This window comes from Ascidiella aspersa, chromosome 2 (genome assembly GCF_963924565.1).
Source record: "Ascidiella aspersa chromosome 2, kaAscAspe10.2, whole genome shotgun sequence".
NCBI lineage: Eukaryota > Metazoa > Chordata > Ascidiacea > Phlebobranchia > Ascidiidae > Ascidiella > Ascidiella aspersa.
Window position 1 is genome coordinate 24,561,814 of NC_139448.1, and position 19,825 is coordinate 24,581,638.

The window sequence follows — 19,825 nt, forward strand, 5'->3', positions numbered from 1 at the left end:
GGCTACTTTGTGCGTTTTACGATAGAATATTACATTGCAATGCCTTTAGGAAAATTGTGAAATTATTGCACCTGGCATGACAAGTTACTCAAATGTTATTGGGCCACTCGCCCAATAACATTTGATTGACACTTAACATTAATATTTAGCCGAAGGTTATCAGCAAGTAATTGGCTGCCCCAAAAACGCTGCTGCTGCACTAGTTGAAAATTTGAATCAAGTACAATAATTATTTCACCACTGCTACTGAGTTGAATTCAAAGCGTGTCACGCGTGGGCTTGCGAGCAACTTTCGTTATAAAACTAATAAAATGTATCTGTTCTAATTACCCGATATGAGCAGCAAAATTGGATTTGAATCCGATTTGAATTCTAATCTAAGGATCCAATATTCTACTCTAAACATCCCTACTTGAAAGTTGAGTCTAAAAATACTTTGCTAACCTGCACCCTAACCCAAATATTGTGAATTGATTTAATGGATAGTTTAATGTATTTGGCCCTAATACATCAATTTGTAATGTAACATGCAACACAAACCTTGATACCAGGTTGTCAGACAAATAGCCTTTTTTATTTATATTTTGTTTGCATCTGGGTAAATAGACACAAAGCGGGAGAATGTGGATTACAAAAATTGACGAAACACGTCAGAACTTATGTTGGCAACTTAGGCAAACAAAAGGGTTATCTGGCAACAGCATGATGGCAAATTCTGTCAGGGTTGTGAATGGTGCTACCAAAATCATTGTTAGGTTGAAAAACAATCATTTGGCCTACATCACTAATGATACACAGCAGTATCATAGCATCCCACAAGTAACAAAATAACATAGTTTGTGTTGCTTTTCAGACCAAAATCCCAGTCTTGCAAATTATGTTTTTGAGCCTTTTTACTAAACTTATAATTGTTTTCTTGTTTTATAATTATGACTGTTTGTTGTTAATATTCAAAAATAGAAATTTGAAAATATTTTTTGCTATTGTTTTTTTACAATAGATCCACGAGCCAGTTTATATAATGGACTACTAAATATATATATTTTTTTCAGTAGAAAGAGAGTGGCCCAAATAATAGATAAAAGATGCATTCTTTTATTTGCATACTTTTCGGCAAGTGCTTATGACATCTTCAGTAGAATGGCAACTCTCTTTCATTTGAAAATTATGAACAGATCCGTGTTTAGTGTTCCATTGTATGTTTTATTTTTGCAAAACTTTGTAAGCATTCTGCATGATGTAATTATCTCTGCCATAATATTTCAAGGTACATGGCATAGTTTTTAAAAGTTTTAAAATCTTTACAACCCATATATATTATTTTATGTTTTATTTCTTCAGTGTGTGTGTCTGTTGTTGGGTGTGCTTTAAACACAAATAAGGCCTATTTACCAAAACTATGTTTTTGTTCCAAACCCTATAATATCGTAAGATTGATTGAAAATGTGTAATCCCAATGGAAGCAGCAGTGAAATGTTTTTAAACAGCTACAATTCAATTGGCTCAAATGGCAAGAGACATTATATTGGAACATCAACTGTTATTGTGGACCCAACAGAAATATCAAACATCACTCGAAGAAAACGAAAAGGTAATTCATCTGCTTTTTATTAGCACACCAGATCAGTGCTTTCCCCACTTTTTTATTCCCTTGAATTGATTTATCAAACTCTCTTCCTGACTTTTTATAAGATGCAATTATTGCATACTGTTAGCAATGTGTTTGGGGAATGCCAAGGAGAATTAAATTTTGATTATATAATTCACCAGGTTCCTTAAAATCCTCCAGGTCACTAAAGAAAACAGATTTTAGAAAGTTTATTAGAATATTATTTTAATCTGTTTAACACAAACGCAACAGTTTAACGATGTATGAAGGCAGCGGTTCCCAAATTATGGGGCACAATCCATAAAAGGAGGTGGGTCGCAACCCCCCGAAGGTCGCCCACTCGTACAGGGACAACATTGATTTTCCAGAAAAAGAACTGTTTGATTCCTTCTATTCTTAACGACCACTCGTACAGGGACTACTTTAATTTTTCAAAAATGGAACTGTTTGATTCCTTTTATTCTTAACCAATAATATAAGTCAGTAAAGTAAAATTGCATTTTTCTGCTGTAAACATACCATTTTGCAGAGCCACTCATTCCCAATAAAACAGTGTTTTAAGGGTCTAGATTACACAAAACATAATTGTTTTGACACTACCCCCATATACCCCTTTAATGTTCCAGCTTGGTTATCGTGTGACACCCCCTTTCAAAATGTTGCATTATGCGTGCCTTATCATAACATTAGATTCTTGTCAAATATAAAAATATGTTTTAAATTTTTAGAGCACATTTTCATTTTTTTTTGCATATTTTTTTATTTAGGGGCATTTGATACCGTTCAATTTAAGAATTTTAAAGTTCGTCGGAAGTCAGTTGACAAAATCCACTTACAAATGGAGCCAATTGATTTGTCAATGCTCAGCACTGAGCCCCAAATTCATACAGTTGAAACAACAATGTTTGCCGAAGATGATGATACAGAAAAGTATCTCACCAATTCATCCAAAAGAAAGAATAAGCAGCAAAAGGTATATACTTAGTTAGTTTAGAAACAAAAAAAATTGTAAAGATAACCAACATGTTTTGTAAATTACAGAATAAAAGGTTCAATATTTCTGGTTTATAAAGTGTGGACATGGAATTAAGTACTGAATACAATATTTAAAACGAATTAAACTGACAAAGCTTCAATGTTAGAAAGCAAAAAAAATATTTATCAGCCAACCCCACATTTAAAGTATATACTATTTAGCTACATTTAACGTTTTTTTATATATTAATTAACTAGTTGTGTATTTCCTGGATGAATTATATTTTGGCATTTCACAGTGCATTCTTTTAAAAAAGGTTGCAAGTAAAAATATTTACAATAATTTTATAGAGTTAACCTTGGTACTTTTAGAATAGGTACATGTATAAGTTCTTTTCGGACATTATTAACTTGTTTAGAACAGGGGTGGGCAACCTTTTCAACACAAGGGCCAGTTAGGAAATGGAATGCTTACAGGAGGGCCGCACACCAAATAAATACTAATTCATATTTTCAGCTTTTACTAGAAAAACTAATGGGCTACTAGGCTGCAACTACGGCAGCTTTGTCAGTGCTGTCTACTTGTGAATTCGGAAATAACTTTCCTACAATTCCAATGACGCCTTTCTCGTACGGATCGGCTTAGTACAATTTAATTAAAAGCCTTAATTCAAAACCAGGTGTTAAACATAACAACATCTCAGTCATCAATATGCGTGGCAAAAGCCTGTTACACCTTGAACGTACTAGACAAGTGAAATTGTTGCAAAACAATTCTTTATCATAACAACGTGACACAAGTAAATCTTTATGAATGAAGATTGTTTTGTCATAGATGCTTCCCATTTGAGTTGAAGTGCATTAGTGTAGCGGTGTAGCTGTAGCCCAGGAATTCCCAAACTTTTTTTCTCGCGTACCATTTTGAGCTTTTGTACAGTGTTCATGTACCACTAATTTAGGCCTACATCTGACTAGAATATCTCAAACTATAACTATTTTAGCATATATATAAGAAAATGAGCATGTAGCTGAATTAAAGTTTAACAAATGTCATTCCACGAAGACATAAAAGCCATAAATTAAACAAAACACAGCAAATAGTTTTTATGCGATGGATGTAGTTGTTTTTTCTCGACCAGCTGGTTGAGATGTCGTCGGAGTAAGCTTGGTTTCATAGCTGAATAAGCAAGCGCCTGCATACAAACAACATATTGCGGAACAGCTTCTCTATTGTGTTCAATAGCTATAAACCCGTAGTTTATGTAGCCTAAGCCTGGCTGTACTTTCGTTTAGACATGTTTCTAGTATAGTTAAATTAAACAAAATTTAGTTCTCACATTATTCCTCTATTTTAAAAGAAATCACAGTAGTTCAATATGATTGAAATATCATTATTACTACTTACATATTAAACCAGCTAACAATTAACGCTTTATTATCTTCAACAAGATAAGTGTTACATCATAAACGTGCGAAACCTCAAATTAAAGGTAATGAAAACGCAACGTTGCAAATTACCCAAGAAAGTTTTAAAAGTTGAAAGCTTTCACAAGTTTATAGGTATGCTTTAAAAAGTTTTCGCAAAATTTATACATAGTCGTGTACCACCTGAAAGACTCTCGCCTACCACCGGTGGTACGCATACCATAGTTTGGGAACCACTGCTGTAGCCTATAGGTTACGTTGCACTTTAAACAGGAAACTGATAGAGCAAAAGTCTCAACATGGTGCACATCCTTAGCCTTATTTAGGGAAAAATAGCTGGAAGAAAGTGAAGGGCCGCACAAAAAATGGAGAAGCCCCTGGTTTAGAAGGACCAATGCAGGTCACATTTGCATTTCTAACCATGTTAAACAATACATAATTTTACCGTCTGACTGAATATATTATTATATAAGGCATTTAAATTTTTCTTTCAAACCTTAAACATCCTCTTTGCCTGCTTACGCAGGAATCTATAAATTTATTCCCAGTTGTATATTTGTAAAGTACTACTTGTTAACTTGAATAAACTTTAGGTATACTGATTTGTGTTAATATTTGTTTTTTTACAAGCCATTTGTTTTTGTTTTCTAGTTTTTAGAATTTTAACATAAAATACTATATTTTGTTTTATTGTTCCTGTAATTCTACTTGCACCGCTAACCTTAGTCGAAAATGCATAGTTTGTGCATATTTCTTGAGTTTCTAACCTTTCTTTTAAATTATTATTATAATGTTGTGTGTAGGATATATCCCAGAGTGATTCTAAGACTATTCCAACTGATTCAAGTAACCCAATGCCAGTGTTTGAATCAACAGATGTTCAAGTTGTGACAGGTTTTTATAATTTAATACATTTTATTAAAACATAGCCATGTTATTACTAAAAAATTCTGTTTTTACCATCAACATATGAGTAGAGTTTGAGGCGCACCCCAGCAGAAAGTTGGAGTGATAATCCCCCCTAAAACAATAATAAGTAAAATAATCGTGTTTCTGATTGATACAGTGTGATTTATTACCGTCTTATTTCCACATAAATCTTGTCTGAATTAAATAATCATCTGTTTAGCATTATTTTCTGTGACTATTGGTCGTGGGACATTTAATTCATGTTTTATGTGCAATCATAAAATTTACCTATCGCTGCAGTGAGGTGGCATAAAACTGCAACCCTGAAAACATTTTTTCTTGCCTTATATTCTGTCCATCAATCTTCACAGCTCTCTAAAATTTTATACACTTCGCTACTCTTATTTCCCAAACAATTTTAGTTTTCCATCCATATATGAAGTCCTAAGAAGCTGCTCTTTAACTGTGTTTAAAATAAATCAGCTAGAATTATCCCTGTAAATACTATTGTCTGTACTGGTTAGTTTTAATTGTTTGGAAACAGGAAAAGCAAAGTAAAACTAATAGGTTACATCTTAACATATTAGTAGCGCGATTATTTTTTGACCTAAAAAATGAGAAATTTTGACCTACAAATTTGAAATTTTAAAACTTTTGACCTAAAAATTTATCTTCTTGACTAAATTTTGACATATTAAACATACAATGATTCTATTTCATTAGTGTTTTGGCTTCGTCAACCACCTGTTTTTTTTTACTGACTACCTGTTTTTTTTTTTCTGAGCAAAAATAAGTTATTGTTTTGGGTTTATGCAAAAGCAATGAAAAAGCTTAGTTGATATTTTTGTCATTTTAAAAGAACAAACCACTATAAAAATGCCAAAGAACTCAAAGACGCTGGTTATTTTAGAAAAATGTTAAGTAACTGTTAAAATACAAGTTAAAAATAATTGCAATAAATTAACAGACACCAAGCATATTATCCAACTAGAAAATAGGTAATTGCAAATCACAAGTGAAAAAAAATAAACTAAGCGACAATTTTAAAAAGCTGACTATATTTTTTTTTTTTTGTAAATGATTTATGTGCATTTTAAAATGATTTTGACTTAAAATAATTCAGACAAATTTTGACCGTATATGCCAATTTTGACAAAATTGTGACTTTTTTGTAAGTCGAACAATAATTGCCCTACTTATAAGATAGCAAAGATCATCAGAAAAGGACCAATTTCAAATGGTGAGATTCTGAGCTGCTAAAGCTACCTTTGGTTTGATGTTCTATCAAAGCTGCAGGCTTCATCCAAACTTGCCACTAGCCTATGCAATTAGGTGCAACCTTCCATGTTAAAACTAGGCAATCTTAACAGTTCAACTTTCCCAATGCAAACAGCAGAATTTGGATTTGATTTGAATACAAGGGTATTCGATATTCTACTTTAAACATCCCTTGTTTTGACCTCATATTTAGTGGAAATGTTTGAGCACCCGTGTGAAAAACAAAAGTCGGCATCCATGGCATGATCACCCACTAGTTTTCTAATATCAAAACCAACTATTCGGTATGATAGTGAAATAATTCTTGTTGCTGAAATACATGTACTATCTTACCTTTAAACATTAAATAAGAATTAAACCTATTTTAGTTTCTAAGCATGTCAAACTGAGCATAGTAATGTACTTTGCATATAAATTTATCCCTATTTTTATTATGTGTTGTGTGTGTTCGTTCCTATTTCTAGATGATTATGGTGAGCTGGTTGTTACTTTATACCCATCATCTGAAGATTCCGCCAATGATCTAAACGTCAAGGAAGACCAAGTGAGTTACCAAATTATCATATATTTTATAAATATTTATCGTAGTGGAATTGTTATTCTAAAATAAACTAAACAAAGTGTTGTCCTTACTTCGATTTGGAAGAATATGAAAAAAATGATGGGTTGCTGTTGGTGTATATTTTGTCAGGGGTTATTTTTTGGGCCTTAATTTCTTGGGTGGTCTAATAAAGTCATTATAAAAAAGGCTATTTACCAGGTTAATCCATGTAATATTACATATTACACTTTTGTTTGTTTAAGCCTTAAACTTTAAGGGTATATATTAAGTTATACTTTCCCTTTGACTTGTTTCTGCAAGCAAAAACAGTTATTGGCAAAAAAAATCCTACCTTCATCTATAACTTTACTGATTCCCAGGGGTAGTTAGCCAATCTTACAGTAAAGAAAATACAATTTTGGTAATTTTTACAAACAAAATATATATTTAAAGTTTATATTTTATTTATATATATTTAAAGTTTATTTTTAATGATATATGTAATATTGCATTTTTGCATGGGCTGTTTTTTGTTATAAAGTAATAAAAACGCAAATCTATACTAGTAGTTTCTTTATTAAGCTTTTAACATTAGCACATTTCTTTTTAGAGCCAACAAATTCCTGTAACCAGCCACCAGACAAGTTACATCAAAGAAACGCAACCTCCGACTATTTTCATCAGCCAAGACTTTAGTACCACTTCTGAAGCTGATGCAACGTAAAACTGCTTTTATTATATTATAATTATTTATAACATTTGGTCAGGCATTGTTTTTTTCATAGGCCACTTTAGCTAGCCCTAGTTGCATAACTATATATACATATATAAATTAATAAACCATTATTGTTCAACAGAATATATAACTAATATATGCACTTGAACAATAAAATCATTAGAAACAATGTGAAGGTTTCGATTAGACAAATATTTTAGGAAAACTCTCTTCTAGATGTAAGCCAGTGGATTTCAAAGAGGGTGATATTAATGGGGAAAGAATGGAAGGCCAAAAGCCGGGGTAATAGGGGGGTGTAAACTTAAATGTTTTTTTTTTAAATAAACCGTTAAAAATCGATTTATGTTTGCGAGCAATTATACAGAATGCTGATAAGGGATGATCTAGGGGAAAAAGGAGTCATGGACCCCCAAAATGCCAATTTATTCTGCAGAAATACAAAAAAGGAATTCCACATAACATTGTAATATACTAATATATACAAATCCATATTCCGGCTTGAAATAAATGTTTATTATGTCTTTCAAATATAAACATAAAACAAGAATATAGCAATTATATTTATAGGCGTTTCACTTAGACCACTGTGTCTCCTTCCTGAGTCACAACCAAATACCCCCCCCCCAATGCGAAACCAAAATCAAACGCAAACACCATGTTTCGTCTTTTGTTCTGTCGACCGTAAACGCAGGATGTTTTTCTCTTTCGTTATTCATTTAGGTTTGCTGATCAGCAAGTGTGTATTCGAGAGTTGACAAGGTTAAGTCAAACCTTGTTTTTTTTTCTCACTAAAAAACGTCGAGTTAGGCGCAGTTAATGTTCCTCTCTTTCCGCTCTCTAAGCTAACACCCGATGTTGGTATAACAACGGCATTTTTTTAACCAAATCAAATTCTTAAAATGTGGTATAATGGTGACTGTCGTGTTCGTTTCAAAGTCTCCGTTTTTAAGTTATGATAGTTTAAGCGAAATTATTCTCTTTAAGCATACTCTAAGACCACGTGTTTTTTTGTTTAATTGACACCACTTATTTTCCCTCAACCGCAGCTTATATTTTAGCTGACTTGGCACGCAGACCGGCGCAGATGTTGCACTAATAATAACACAAAACATCATTCTTTACAGTGTCGTATCCAGAGGGGTTTGGGGTTCGGACCCCCCCCCCCCCCCCCCCCCTTTTCGTAAGAGACATTATCATTTTTTGTTCGTTTTTGTCGGAGTTTTACTCACCGTCCGAAACTGCGTGTTTTTAAATGTAATTGGGTCACGCGTCTTGAGTTAATGCGAAACCAAAATCAAACGCAAAACGCCGTTTTTCGTCTTTTGTTTGGTCGACCGTAAACGCTAGATAGTTTTTCTCTTTCGCCTTTCGTTATTCGTTCGGGTTGGCTAATCAGCAAGTGTGTGTTCGACCATTAATAATATAAATCAAGCGGTTTCCGCTTTTTTCTCTCTGAAAACGCCGAGTTAGACGGTGCTGATGTTTCTCGCTGTTTGTTGTCTGCGTTAATATCAGATGTTGGTGTAAGACTGGGGTCGGCAACCTACTGTATCGGGCCCGTCGCCTCTTTGACAAACTATACACAAGTTAATTTCAAATACTTTTTGACTATTTTAACTACGCAAGTGCGAAAATTTTTCGCGCTTTGCGCGAATGATCTTACTACGTCCCATTTGTTAACGTTTTGATGCTGTATTTTCAACTAGATCAGCGCTTCTTTACCGTTGCGCCGTGGAAAGCAGCCAATTGCGTCGCGGACAAACCGAAAACGTATTCAAAAATATTTGACATATTTTTTAACATTTTTCATTTTCGGCAATGTAATAAAAACTTGCAAGAAATTTAAAAGAAACGCCGTTATACCAAAAAAAAAAATCGCGCTCGCTTCGCTCGCCAGGTGCGCCCAAACTTAAAACGGTTATCAAACGCTGAACTAAATTAAATAACTATTAAAGTTAGACCGTTTTTTCGAAATAGTTTTATATGTGGCGCTAATCGAAAAAACACCCGGGAAAAACGATCTCCGTTTATTATTGCAGATGGCGAAAGACGTGCTTGTAATATAGCCTAGTCCCGTACATGGATCTACCAAAATCAATCACACATATTTCACGGTCTTGGTTTAGTTTTTCGCCTGAAGTTAACGATAGCACACTAAGCGGTTTCGCAGCTGGCGCCTGGTAGGATTGTCGATAACGCACGTGTTCGCTTTCCGTCTAAATGTTCGCTTTTGCTGGAGGTTAATTGGCTGTTTCGGATGATTTTTTTTCTTGTTTATGACGTCCTATCCGTCACTATTTTATGACGTCAGACGAAAAAACAACGAGGAATTCCCTAAGTTGAAAATTGGTAACCCCCCCTTTTTGAATTTCTGGATACGCCCCTGATTCTTTAGTATTGCAGGTGGCGAAAATTGTGCTTTTAATCATTCCAACCGTTTGTTTACGCAAAAGTTAGTGAAATGAAGATAAGTGAGTAAACTAAGCATACAACATGTATTTGATAGCAGTCACCGATTATATTTATTGCAGACAATGTATTGACTCGAGTGGTGCTGATAGTCTGGGACACCACAAGCTTGCTAACGCCACTAAGCCAACTACAGTTTCTATAGTAACGAATGATCATCATCTTTACACAGAAGAAAAATTGAAAAACAGAAACAATGTAAGTCAGTAAAACAAAATTAAGGGTTAAACAACTTACTAAAAAAACTCGTTGCATAAAAAAAATATTTGAGTGTCAAAGTGGCATATTTGTCTTGCTGTCAATTAGATAAACTGTTTAGAAATTATTTACACCAATTTGGATGAAAAAACAAAGTATGAAGTACCACTTAGGAAACAAAGTGGGATATGAAGCTTCAATTTTTTTAAAAAATTTATCACTATTAATTTTATTGCAATCATCTTAGAACCACTCCGCTGCAGTAGGGAGCAACAAGGACCCAGTGCGCAACGTTTGGGTAACTATGAAATCGCACAAGGAGCAGCTAAAGCAGGGAGGCCATAACTGGACCACTGGTACATGGAGCAATGAAGAAGTGGAGATCCTCAAAAACAATATCGAGCGGTATAGTCAGGTAAAGGGGCCAATTTCTTCAAAAATTATTATTATTTTGTTTTATTATCTCAACTTCACTCCATGTGCTTGCATGTCCTTCTATAGTGCTTTATTATATAGCTCAATATTCCAATTACTTAAAAGATTTTTAAATCTGTTTAAGTTGCATCGATGACTTTTCTATTAGATGTGATAGCCACCACAAATCGATTTATCCAACTGTTTTAGATTCAGTATATGTATAGACCCGCGGTGCACAACCTGCGGTTTTTGATCATCAGTAAATTAGTTTCAAGCATATCCGTTTATATCAAGAGCGCTGTGAAATGTGAATATTATGGCATGTTGCGCCGCGTGACTAATCAACTCTATAAAGTCCATTTTTTGTAAATCCCGTTGTTTTTATTTCTCTAATTCCATTTTCGTGTTCCATGTCGTTATTATTTTCTTTGTATCAGGATCACAGAATCGAGAACCTGGAAGATCTAATATTTTCAAGTGCAAAGGATACCAGAAAGGACTTTTACCCATCGTTGTGTACCGGCCTTAATCGGCCCCTTTTTGCCGTTTATAGAAGGGTAAAACGAATGTACAACAAGCACAAGATAGGAAAGTATGTACCTATACGCAACACATATACTTATTTTAGTTAATTGGATGGCGTTAACCGTTATGAACATTGTCTTAGGTACACTACAGAAGAGGTTGATAGGCTTAAGCAACTCCGTAACATTCACGGACATAACTGGTCCCTCATTGGTCAAGAACTCGGTCGCAGTTCAGACTCTGTCAAAGACCGATGCCGGTTGATAAAAGAGGATTTAATAACAGGTTTCAAGATTTTGCAACTATTGTAACTAGACGAACTACCCGGCGTTCCCCTACTAAACGAGCATTTACTTCTATACCTTTTGGGTGTACACCGAAAGCCATCACAGACTCATCGAATCTGTCACGCTTTAGTTTTGGGTCGCCGCGAAAAAAAGTTAAAAACACTGGCCTAGGACCTAAGGAAATATAAAAAAAAATCATAGTAGTTGCTACACCAAGGTCAAGAGTAAGGCATCACCCAGGTTTGCAAGACGCTGCAATTTGTGACAGGCAATCTTTAGTACGTTTATATCTCATTTCTTCATGGGTGATACAGCGCAATAAACTCACTGACCATGTTTTTGTTTAATTTGTACACAAAAATTTGATAACTTCGTATTGTGGTGATACTTTATGTACATTATATAATGTGTGTTAAAGGCCGATGGACAAAACAGGAAGAAGACCGACTTGCGGAGGCCGTCCATTTAGTTACTAACACCAGGATGGGAGAGTCAATAACCGAAGGCATTTCTTGGGGGTCTGTTGCCAACATGGTTAGTTAACTTTGAACTTAGCATTGATATTATGCTACATTTATTTGACGGGAGAAATAGACTCTTTTATTGTTATTAAAAAAATTTAGACTTGCTCAGACAGTCACCTTTTATGTGTTTACCCTATATTAATTCCATATATGTTTATTATTTTTTATGCACATTTTAAAGATATTTTCTGCCTTCCCCCTTTCTATTAAACAAACATTACTAAAATTTCCAACACATGTTCATAAGCAGTAAAACATATAGTTCAATACCCCTAAAATTTCTCACCCACTATCCAGTATTATGTACAAGTTATTAACAGGCTCGTTTTATGGACTGCAATATTTTTTATAATACAAGCGGATTATAAACTTGCAATATTTTTTTTCTGTCCGCTTAATGACCAAGAAACATGGTATTCCATCTATGGAAGAAATTATTGTTGGCCTGGGTTCATTTCAATTATAAATACCTTGCAGGTGAAGACTCGCACGGAGAAGCAATGTCGATCAAAGTGGCTAAACTATCTCAACTGGAAGACAATGCACGGGGAACCTTGGTCAAAAACTGATGACAAACTGCTCGTCGACAAGTACGTGTAACTTCACTATCATCAGCTTTTTTATTCTGATCAAGATAAACCGCAAGAGTTAATATTGACTGACATGTATGTTGCGGTCAAAAACTAAAGTGGAAAAAACAAACACTATAAATTTCAAAATACAGGGTTGCAAAAATGAATGTTCCCTCGGAAAACGAGGTCGATTGGGCGAAGTTGTGCGTGGGGTGGACCAGTGCCCGATCACCACAATGGCTCAGATGGAAATGGAACAACCTCAAGAAACAACTCAGCGACCTCGACGTAGATAACTTGTCCTTCAAACGTGAGTTATTGTACCGTTGTTTTGCGCATGAAACACAGTGTGTTGCAAATGATTTTGCTTGTATACCGAAATGTCAACTATATTTTCTTTGGACCGACGACTGCGACTTATCAATCACTTACTTCGTGCAAAATATGTTTTATTTGTCTGGTTGTAGGGCTAATGTGTTATATATTTCACTCTATTTCACTCTAATGAACAAATCGTCTACGAATTAACGCTTTTCAAATAATCTGACACCCTCTTTTCATTTTTAGAGTCCATCGAAATTCTGACGAAGTTCTACTCAGAACAAGTTCTAAGTGGTTGGGAAAAACCGAGCCAACTAATAAAGTTTCTCAATCTTAAGCAGCCCCAACAACTTACCGCCGAGGATATGAGTATTAAATTTAGTTTTGTTATTTTAGATCTTAATAAAACATATCATGATTCTTAACAATTTTCTTATGCTTATATTATTATCAAAATGTTGAATCAGTTTGCCATAATATATATTCATGGTTTTCGTTTTTCGACAGATCGACTCCAGATGAAGGGAATCCGTATCCTGAGCAAAGAGGACCTTGGCATGGACGACTCTTCCAACATCACCACGAGCGTTGTTAGCCAATCAGAGGACACCACGTCAGCGCCGCTCTTTATTCAGACCGACGACGACACCGAACACCTGGTGTCGCCACATATTGTCGACACAACGTCACCTGATACGCCATTTCGCTTCCGCATTGCATCGGTTGGTTGCTACGGCGGTTATATAAACTTCAAGTTAACTTTCCTCTTATTTTATGTTACTTATTTAAGATTACCTGAATTTAACACGGAAAGATTTCAATGTCAAACTTGAGTGACATTTTAAATAAACATTGGATAAAATAATTGTTTTTAATTATTATTTGGGGTAAACTAGGCCTTTCAAACAGAGTAGTCTTCGTTGCAAAAAAACGATAGCTATTACTTTTAAAGTAATGTTGTTTGCCAACGAAATACACTTTTTTGTATGCATGCCCTTAAAAACATATTAACAATCTGAAATTTGTGGTTATAGTCCTACATTCAATATTCTGTAACCACATTCAAAGAAGTCCGATAATGTGTATTTTATTTTAAACCCGATAACTGATAATTTAGGCAAAATAGACGGCCGTTCAACCAATAGCTATCAATTATTTTTAACAAATAATAACGTTTTAAAAGTGGAAACTTACAAGGTTATATTTAAAGTTTATTTGGCCATATTACTTTACTAGACACTGGAAATCTTAGTTTTTTTTATGGTTTATTTACTGTTATCTGACAGACTTACCTCTCAAGATAAAATCGCTGGACTGGCCCAGTATCGGGCGAGTACCGATACCACCAGTTCATTTTACGTATCGACTCTGATTCGATACTTTCAGGACCACACTGTTTATTTTTTATAACTTTACTTATACATGTAATTGTTTCAGGAATCCGCAAACGATGCAAATAAGGAAGATTTTAGCTGTGGTAAGTTTTGTACAAATGAATTTATCAAGTGGTTGCGTTCAATTTAATAGTAGAAGAGACGTAACTTTTTATATATATCTATTTGTATATATTATATATAGTATATTGCATAGACCATGTGTGATTCATATCATTTTTTTGTACTAAAGACCGTACCTTGTTTTACTCAGAACCGCAGCTTTCTGGCGCCACGTACCACCTTGCCGCTACTTCTGCCGAAGGAATATACATCATCGAAACTTCCAGTGCACCCGATGAAGTATTATTTTTGTAAAGATTACAAGAAACCATTTTTATATCCATCTGTCAAGCTATACGGCAGTGGTCGGAAAACTGTGGGCCGCGGCCCAAATGTTGACCGCAGAGTCATTTTTAGTGAGCCGCGAGTTACTTTTGAATAGTTTTAGTGTTATCATGTAGTTGTGAGCCGCGTGATAGCCGTTCAATGAATGCACATTATTAAGAGGGTGTAACATAGAATTTTTTAATTGGCCCAGCTTAGAAAGGCCCACGTGCCAACTGTGGTCCTGAGAGCCTGTCGAACAATTAATGAAAAATTTTCTCGCTTTGCGCGTATATTCTTTGTTTTATAGTACGTTTTACATTATGTTATAGCAGTGTTTTGGGCATTGAGGCACCGTGTATTATTCACCTTAAAATTAAATGGCCTGAATCCGCCAATGTTTTCGTACTGGTTTTACGTGGGTCGCGACAAAAAAAGTTTGCCGACCACTGCCCTAACGGTAACCCTTCTATCAGATTGCATTAAAAACTGTATTAAATTGTTCGGAGCTATGTCATTTTAGTCAAGTTTATTGATTACCAAAAATTCTTCTAACCAGGGCTGCGGAATCCCCGACTCCGACCAATTCTAGTCTGACTACAGCGAAATTTGCCAATTCCGTCGAGTCCCGAGCCTGGACCCGACTCTTAGTGCATTTTAATCCATTTACATAACTAAAACAGGGTGGATGCGGACGAGAGACTCATGACACGGGTAGTCTTAAAAGTAGTCCTATTTGCGACTCCGCAACCAAAAAGCTTCACTTTTGCAAAATTTTCATTTTTTGGCAATTCAAACCGTGGCCTATAAATTCACTAACGTAATTGTTTTTGCGAACAGGTGGCGACTTTGGCAACAGACGATGACCGTTATGTGAACATCGCTTTGGCTCCTGAACTCCTTTCTTCCATGTTCAAACTAAACGGAGCCAAATTGCATACCGAAGACGCCGTGACATCTACGGAAAGCGATGTTACGTTCGACCCCAACGTTGGTTCAGGTAAACAACCTAAAACCTTTTACGTAATTCATCAACTGGCGGGCTTAAATGTTTTTGGCTTAAGATTTGAAGAACATTTTAACAACTTCCTATGTTTAAAGAACCCTAATGTTTGGGAGTCGTTTATCAGATATTATGTTAGTATAATCAATAACTATATCAAGTAAACACTTCGGGTTAGCCAAGCATAAAATATTTTAAATCGTACGATTAGAAATGCTATTGAATTTAATATAAAACATGCATCTCGTGTACAGTATGTAACGACTATTTAGGTAAAATCGAAAGTACAGAAACAAATGCCCGACTTAGCAAATTTACTCGCTCGTTTAACAACTTCTGGGGCCACGACACTATTTGCAGATTAATCGCGACCCGCGGGCCGCACAGAGCAAGCAGTGTAGGATCCAGGATTTTTGTTTGGGTGGCGCATGACAATTTTTAAAGATACCGTTTAGATTAGACTTTCTAGATATAAAGGAGAGAGTTGGCTATATCCTTCGCGAGCCAACTCTGTAGGTTTGGATTTGTTTAATTTGTCATAACGTGACGTAAAAACAAGTAATTGAAAAAATAAAAAAAAAAACAAGTAATTGAAAGAAAAACGCTGCCCTGGAGCGAACTCCTGTGCAAATAAACACTACAGCCAGATCTACAAAATGTGAGTCATTTGGTTTAATTGGAGAAAATACACCTTAGATTAGAGAAACGCTTATAACGATGTTCATCACGATGGTTTGGAAATATATTATTAGGGCTATCGACTAGTTGTTGTGGTGTCATTTACCATACAATAACCATCTTGCAAGGACGTATGAGACTCGCATAAACGGCCAAATTACACACGGCGCTAGCTCACACAGAAAAGTCGACAGCGACATAATTTTTATCATTTATCCCGTTTTAAGTTGGCAAAAAAACATGCCATGATATGCTCGACACGTTTGGGCTGAAAAGATTGCACAAAGAGCGAGAGCATACATTGTAAAGTTGGCAATAAATTGATATAGTCTGTTACCAGCCTGGGTTCCTTCGCTAGGAGATCACAACTTCCATGGAAAAGGATCGGGTTAAAAAAGGTTAGGAATCATAACCAATAACCATTACAATCCAAATATATGAAGCAACAAATAAACATTGATTGCGTGTTCGTTTTACAAGCAACGCCTTTGTCATTAAAATTTTATTTTTGCGCTTTCTTCAGTTTACCTTTCCCATACACGCGACAGTCCCGTTTTAGAGGGCGTGGGCAGTGATGTTACAATTGGATCACACAACGAAGACGATGACGTGCCGGTTTTGTTAAGCGATACACATCCTTTGTCGGGTAAGCAATATTTATAACAAAAGCTTCCTTATTTGTTTTTTTTAAGTCAATACTACGTTAGTTAATATCTATTAAAAAATTAATTGCTAAATTCCTAAATTAATAAACCCATATCTCAAAGTAGAAAAAACATTAGATCGGAGTTCAACCGATTCAGAGGTGTAATTGCTATCTTTTTACTTATGCGATTAAGCTAGGCGCTTGAGCCTTACAAGATATTACCTAGCGAGTTCTACCTTATTAATACGTTATATAACAGGTCGAAATTTTTCATATTTGTGTATTTAACTTTTTTTATACAACTTTATCGGAATTAACTAAATCCCATTCTTGAGAAACCGAACAAAGACGAGTAAATTAACTGCCTTCACTTGTTTTTGTGTGAGCACTGAGCTACAAGGATTAAGTAAATGTTGATTTTATAGGATCCTACCTATAACATGAAAGCAGAAGAGGAAACGCCCTCCGATTCGGTTCTTCCTACTTGTTTTATTTATTGGTTCACTATCGTGACATTTTGTACTGTGTTTGTTTTGTCATTTCGTGCTCGCCATATATTTTACAATTTTCGGCTAAAATCGAAAGAACTCCTACTGAATCGTGGCGGAAAATTACAATATGTTTTGTTTATGCGCAGCAGTTGAAATATGTTGGTTGTACTAAGTCGCTGCGGTGATTGTACATTGCAATGTATACATTAGGACATAATGGTTGTTTTTTGTGTACCGAATTACGCACAAAAAATGCTTACCTTAACTGCCATTGATAATGCTGTATTTAAGAACATCAGTGAAACACTGACAACAATGCTCATTAGATAGTCAAAAAGCATTATGCGTTAAATAAAAGTATTATTATTAAAATACTCAAAGTATTTTAGTCAAAATGGTGTATTTATATTTGACCCCGTTTTTTTTAAATTGTAGTCTACTGAAATTTATTTTTTGCAAGCTTGCGGCTAATTGAAACCAGGGCAAAATCGAATTCGGAAAAAAACTGAAGCCTGACCGTAAAAGTTCAAAACGGTTTGACTTCTTTTTTGAGGAAGACAAAAAAGTGAAACATTCAAACCGACTCCAGCGTAATAGCGCCTAAATCGGATAAGTCCTAAATAGTCAGAATTAGGCCAATGCAACATTTTACCAAACCCCCACCCCTAAGTACACTAACTCCCCTAAAAATTTCAACCCATTACTGACCAATAAACCCAAACAGCGGTGCCGTTCAAACGGCCATGCCAGACCCATGGCCCCGATTGTCTTCATACAGTTTTAAGCCTTGTTCCGATGAACTTTAGACGATTAAGGTCTCCTTCTGTATTGGATGTTACTGCGTATTTTGCTTTATTATTTGGCTTGTCTTAATATTATGACATTATAGATTTTTCTGCTTTAGGTATTGTTGCTTTTTAGGTCTTACTGTTTGTTTCCATTCAAACCAGCACCTTCCCTGTTGTCACAAGAACCCTAACTTAGAACACAGAAAATCTTTCACTAATTTAAAAATTGTCAAACATTAGTTTAACCAAATCCTGTTTTTGCTGTGATTGGTAGCAAACAGAGTTCCCGTAGCACCGCTCGTTGTATCGAATAGGTGTGACTTAACGAGACAACGTTTCTAAGTGCGATTCAATCTCGGGCCATTACCTGTTAATAAATATTTTTTTGTATTTTCCTCGCTAATAATTTACACAGCGGCAATAACAAACACGTCGAAGTTAAAGGGCAAGGCTATTTGCTATCTTTTATATCGAACATCATGAAAATCCCAAACTGTGCTACTGATATAAAAGTAGGCCTATTACTACGAATGAATCCGCAATTTCGCACGGTGCAAAACGGGCCCACCAATAAAAGATAATAGTTATGAAAATGCCGGATCAAGGATTTGTTGAGATATTTTCAAGTTGCGTCACAACGTGACGTTATAATTCAAGTAATGGATTCATGGCGCCTTATAGGCTGAAAATATCGTACCAATGTATGACAAAGCATGAAATAGGACTATGCGGAAGTAGCACTGCATCAATATATAAGTTAAATGGTTACAAATAGACATACTGCGTTATATTTCTCTTATGCTAGCCTATATACCAACTCTTGGCTTCAGTATTAAAACAACTATCAATTCACCTTTTTCATACCAAATCTTGTTAAAATTTCTGAATGTTTGGGCTTCCTGCAAAAGTGATCTTACCAAAAATAACCTACGACAATGTTATATTATGTAACTTTTATTCCTGTTGCAAAATGTCTCATCAAAAAATAACAACAGGAAAGATGAGTACATTAAAAAAAACAAAGTACCTTGCACCGCTCAGGGGTTTGTTTTGCCCCAACACTATATGCATCGCATGAAAACCTGATTCCTTAAAATCTCTAAACTTAAAATGTCCAACTTTATCGGATTAATAAACAGACCCTTATCTACAAATTATTTAGTAATAAAGTAACTTAATCTTTACATGAAGTTTAGTAAGACTTTTCGTAAAATCGACCCTGGCGCGGTCTTCGGAGAGGGGAACCACAACATTATAGTTTAGTTCCAAATTTGCTCGCCATATATTTTGCTTTTATGTCAGTTACTTGACTTGCTCTAATAATGAATTGACTTGTTAGTTTTTGCAAAATATGTTAGTTTTGCAAAAAAATTACTTGGACTTAAGTTAGCCTAATTGGCTTTTTATGGGAGTCGATCGAACTGGAACTTTATGAACCGGTTTTTGGTCAATTTGAACCGTTTTTTGCCGAACCTGAACCGTTTTTTGTGAGATTTTAAGGAGCCGAACCGGAACTAAACCGAATATTTTGAAAGAACATAAACCTTAACCGAACCCAAGCCTGTAAACAAAAGCGGTTCACTCCAGCATGACATCATAAAAAGTTGTATTTTACAGAATCAAGTTATGCAATGTTCAAAATATTATAAAAAAATTGAATATTGATTAAAACA

At 35.1% G+C, this 19,825-nt stretch overlaps 1 protein-coding gene across 1 annotated transcript; it reads left to right on the plus strand.

Annotated features, from left to right (window-relative positions):
• The first annotated feature begins 1,356 nt into the window (after nucleotides 1-1,356).
• Nucleotides 1,357-18,317, plus strand: LOC146164443 (cyclin-D-binding Myb-like transcription factor 1). Its single transcript, XM_083381533.1, has 19 exons — nucleotides 1,357-1,591; nucleotides 2,377-2,582; nucleotides 4,813-4,903; nucleotides 6,661-6,740; nucleotides 7,348-7,457; nucleotides 10,005-10,140; nucleotides 10,388-10,555; nucleotides 10,995-11,149; nucleotides 11,225-11,367; nucleotides 11,788-11,903; nucleotides 12,371-12,483; nucleotides 12,618-12,775; nucleotides 13,033-13,155; nucleotides 13,294-13,508; nucleotides 14,224-14,263; nucleotides 14,434-14,522; nucleotides 15,387-15,546; nucleotides 16,751-16,873; nucleotides 17,299-18,317. Exons 1-19 carry the CDS (start codon nucleotides 1,444-1,446, stop codon nucleotides 17,310-17,312), a joined length of 2,388 nt encoding a protein of 795 aa, XP_083237659.1. The 5' UTR covers nucleotides 1,357-1,443; the 3' UTR covers nucleotides 17,313-18,317.
• The last annotated feature ends 1,508 nt before the right edge of the window (nucleotides 18,318-19,825 follow it).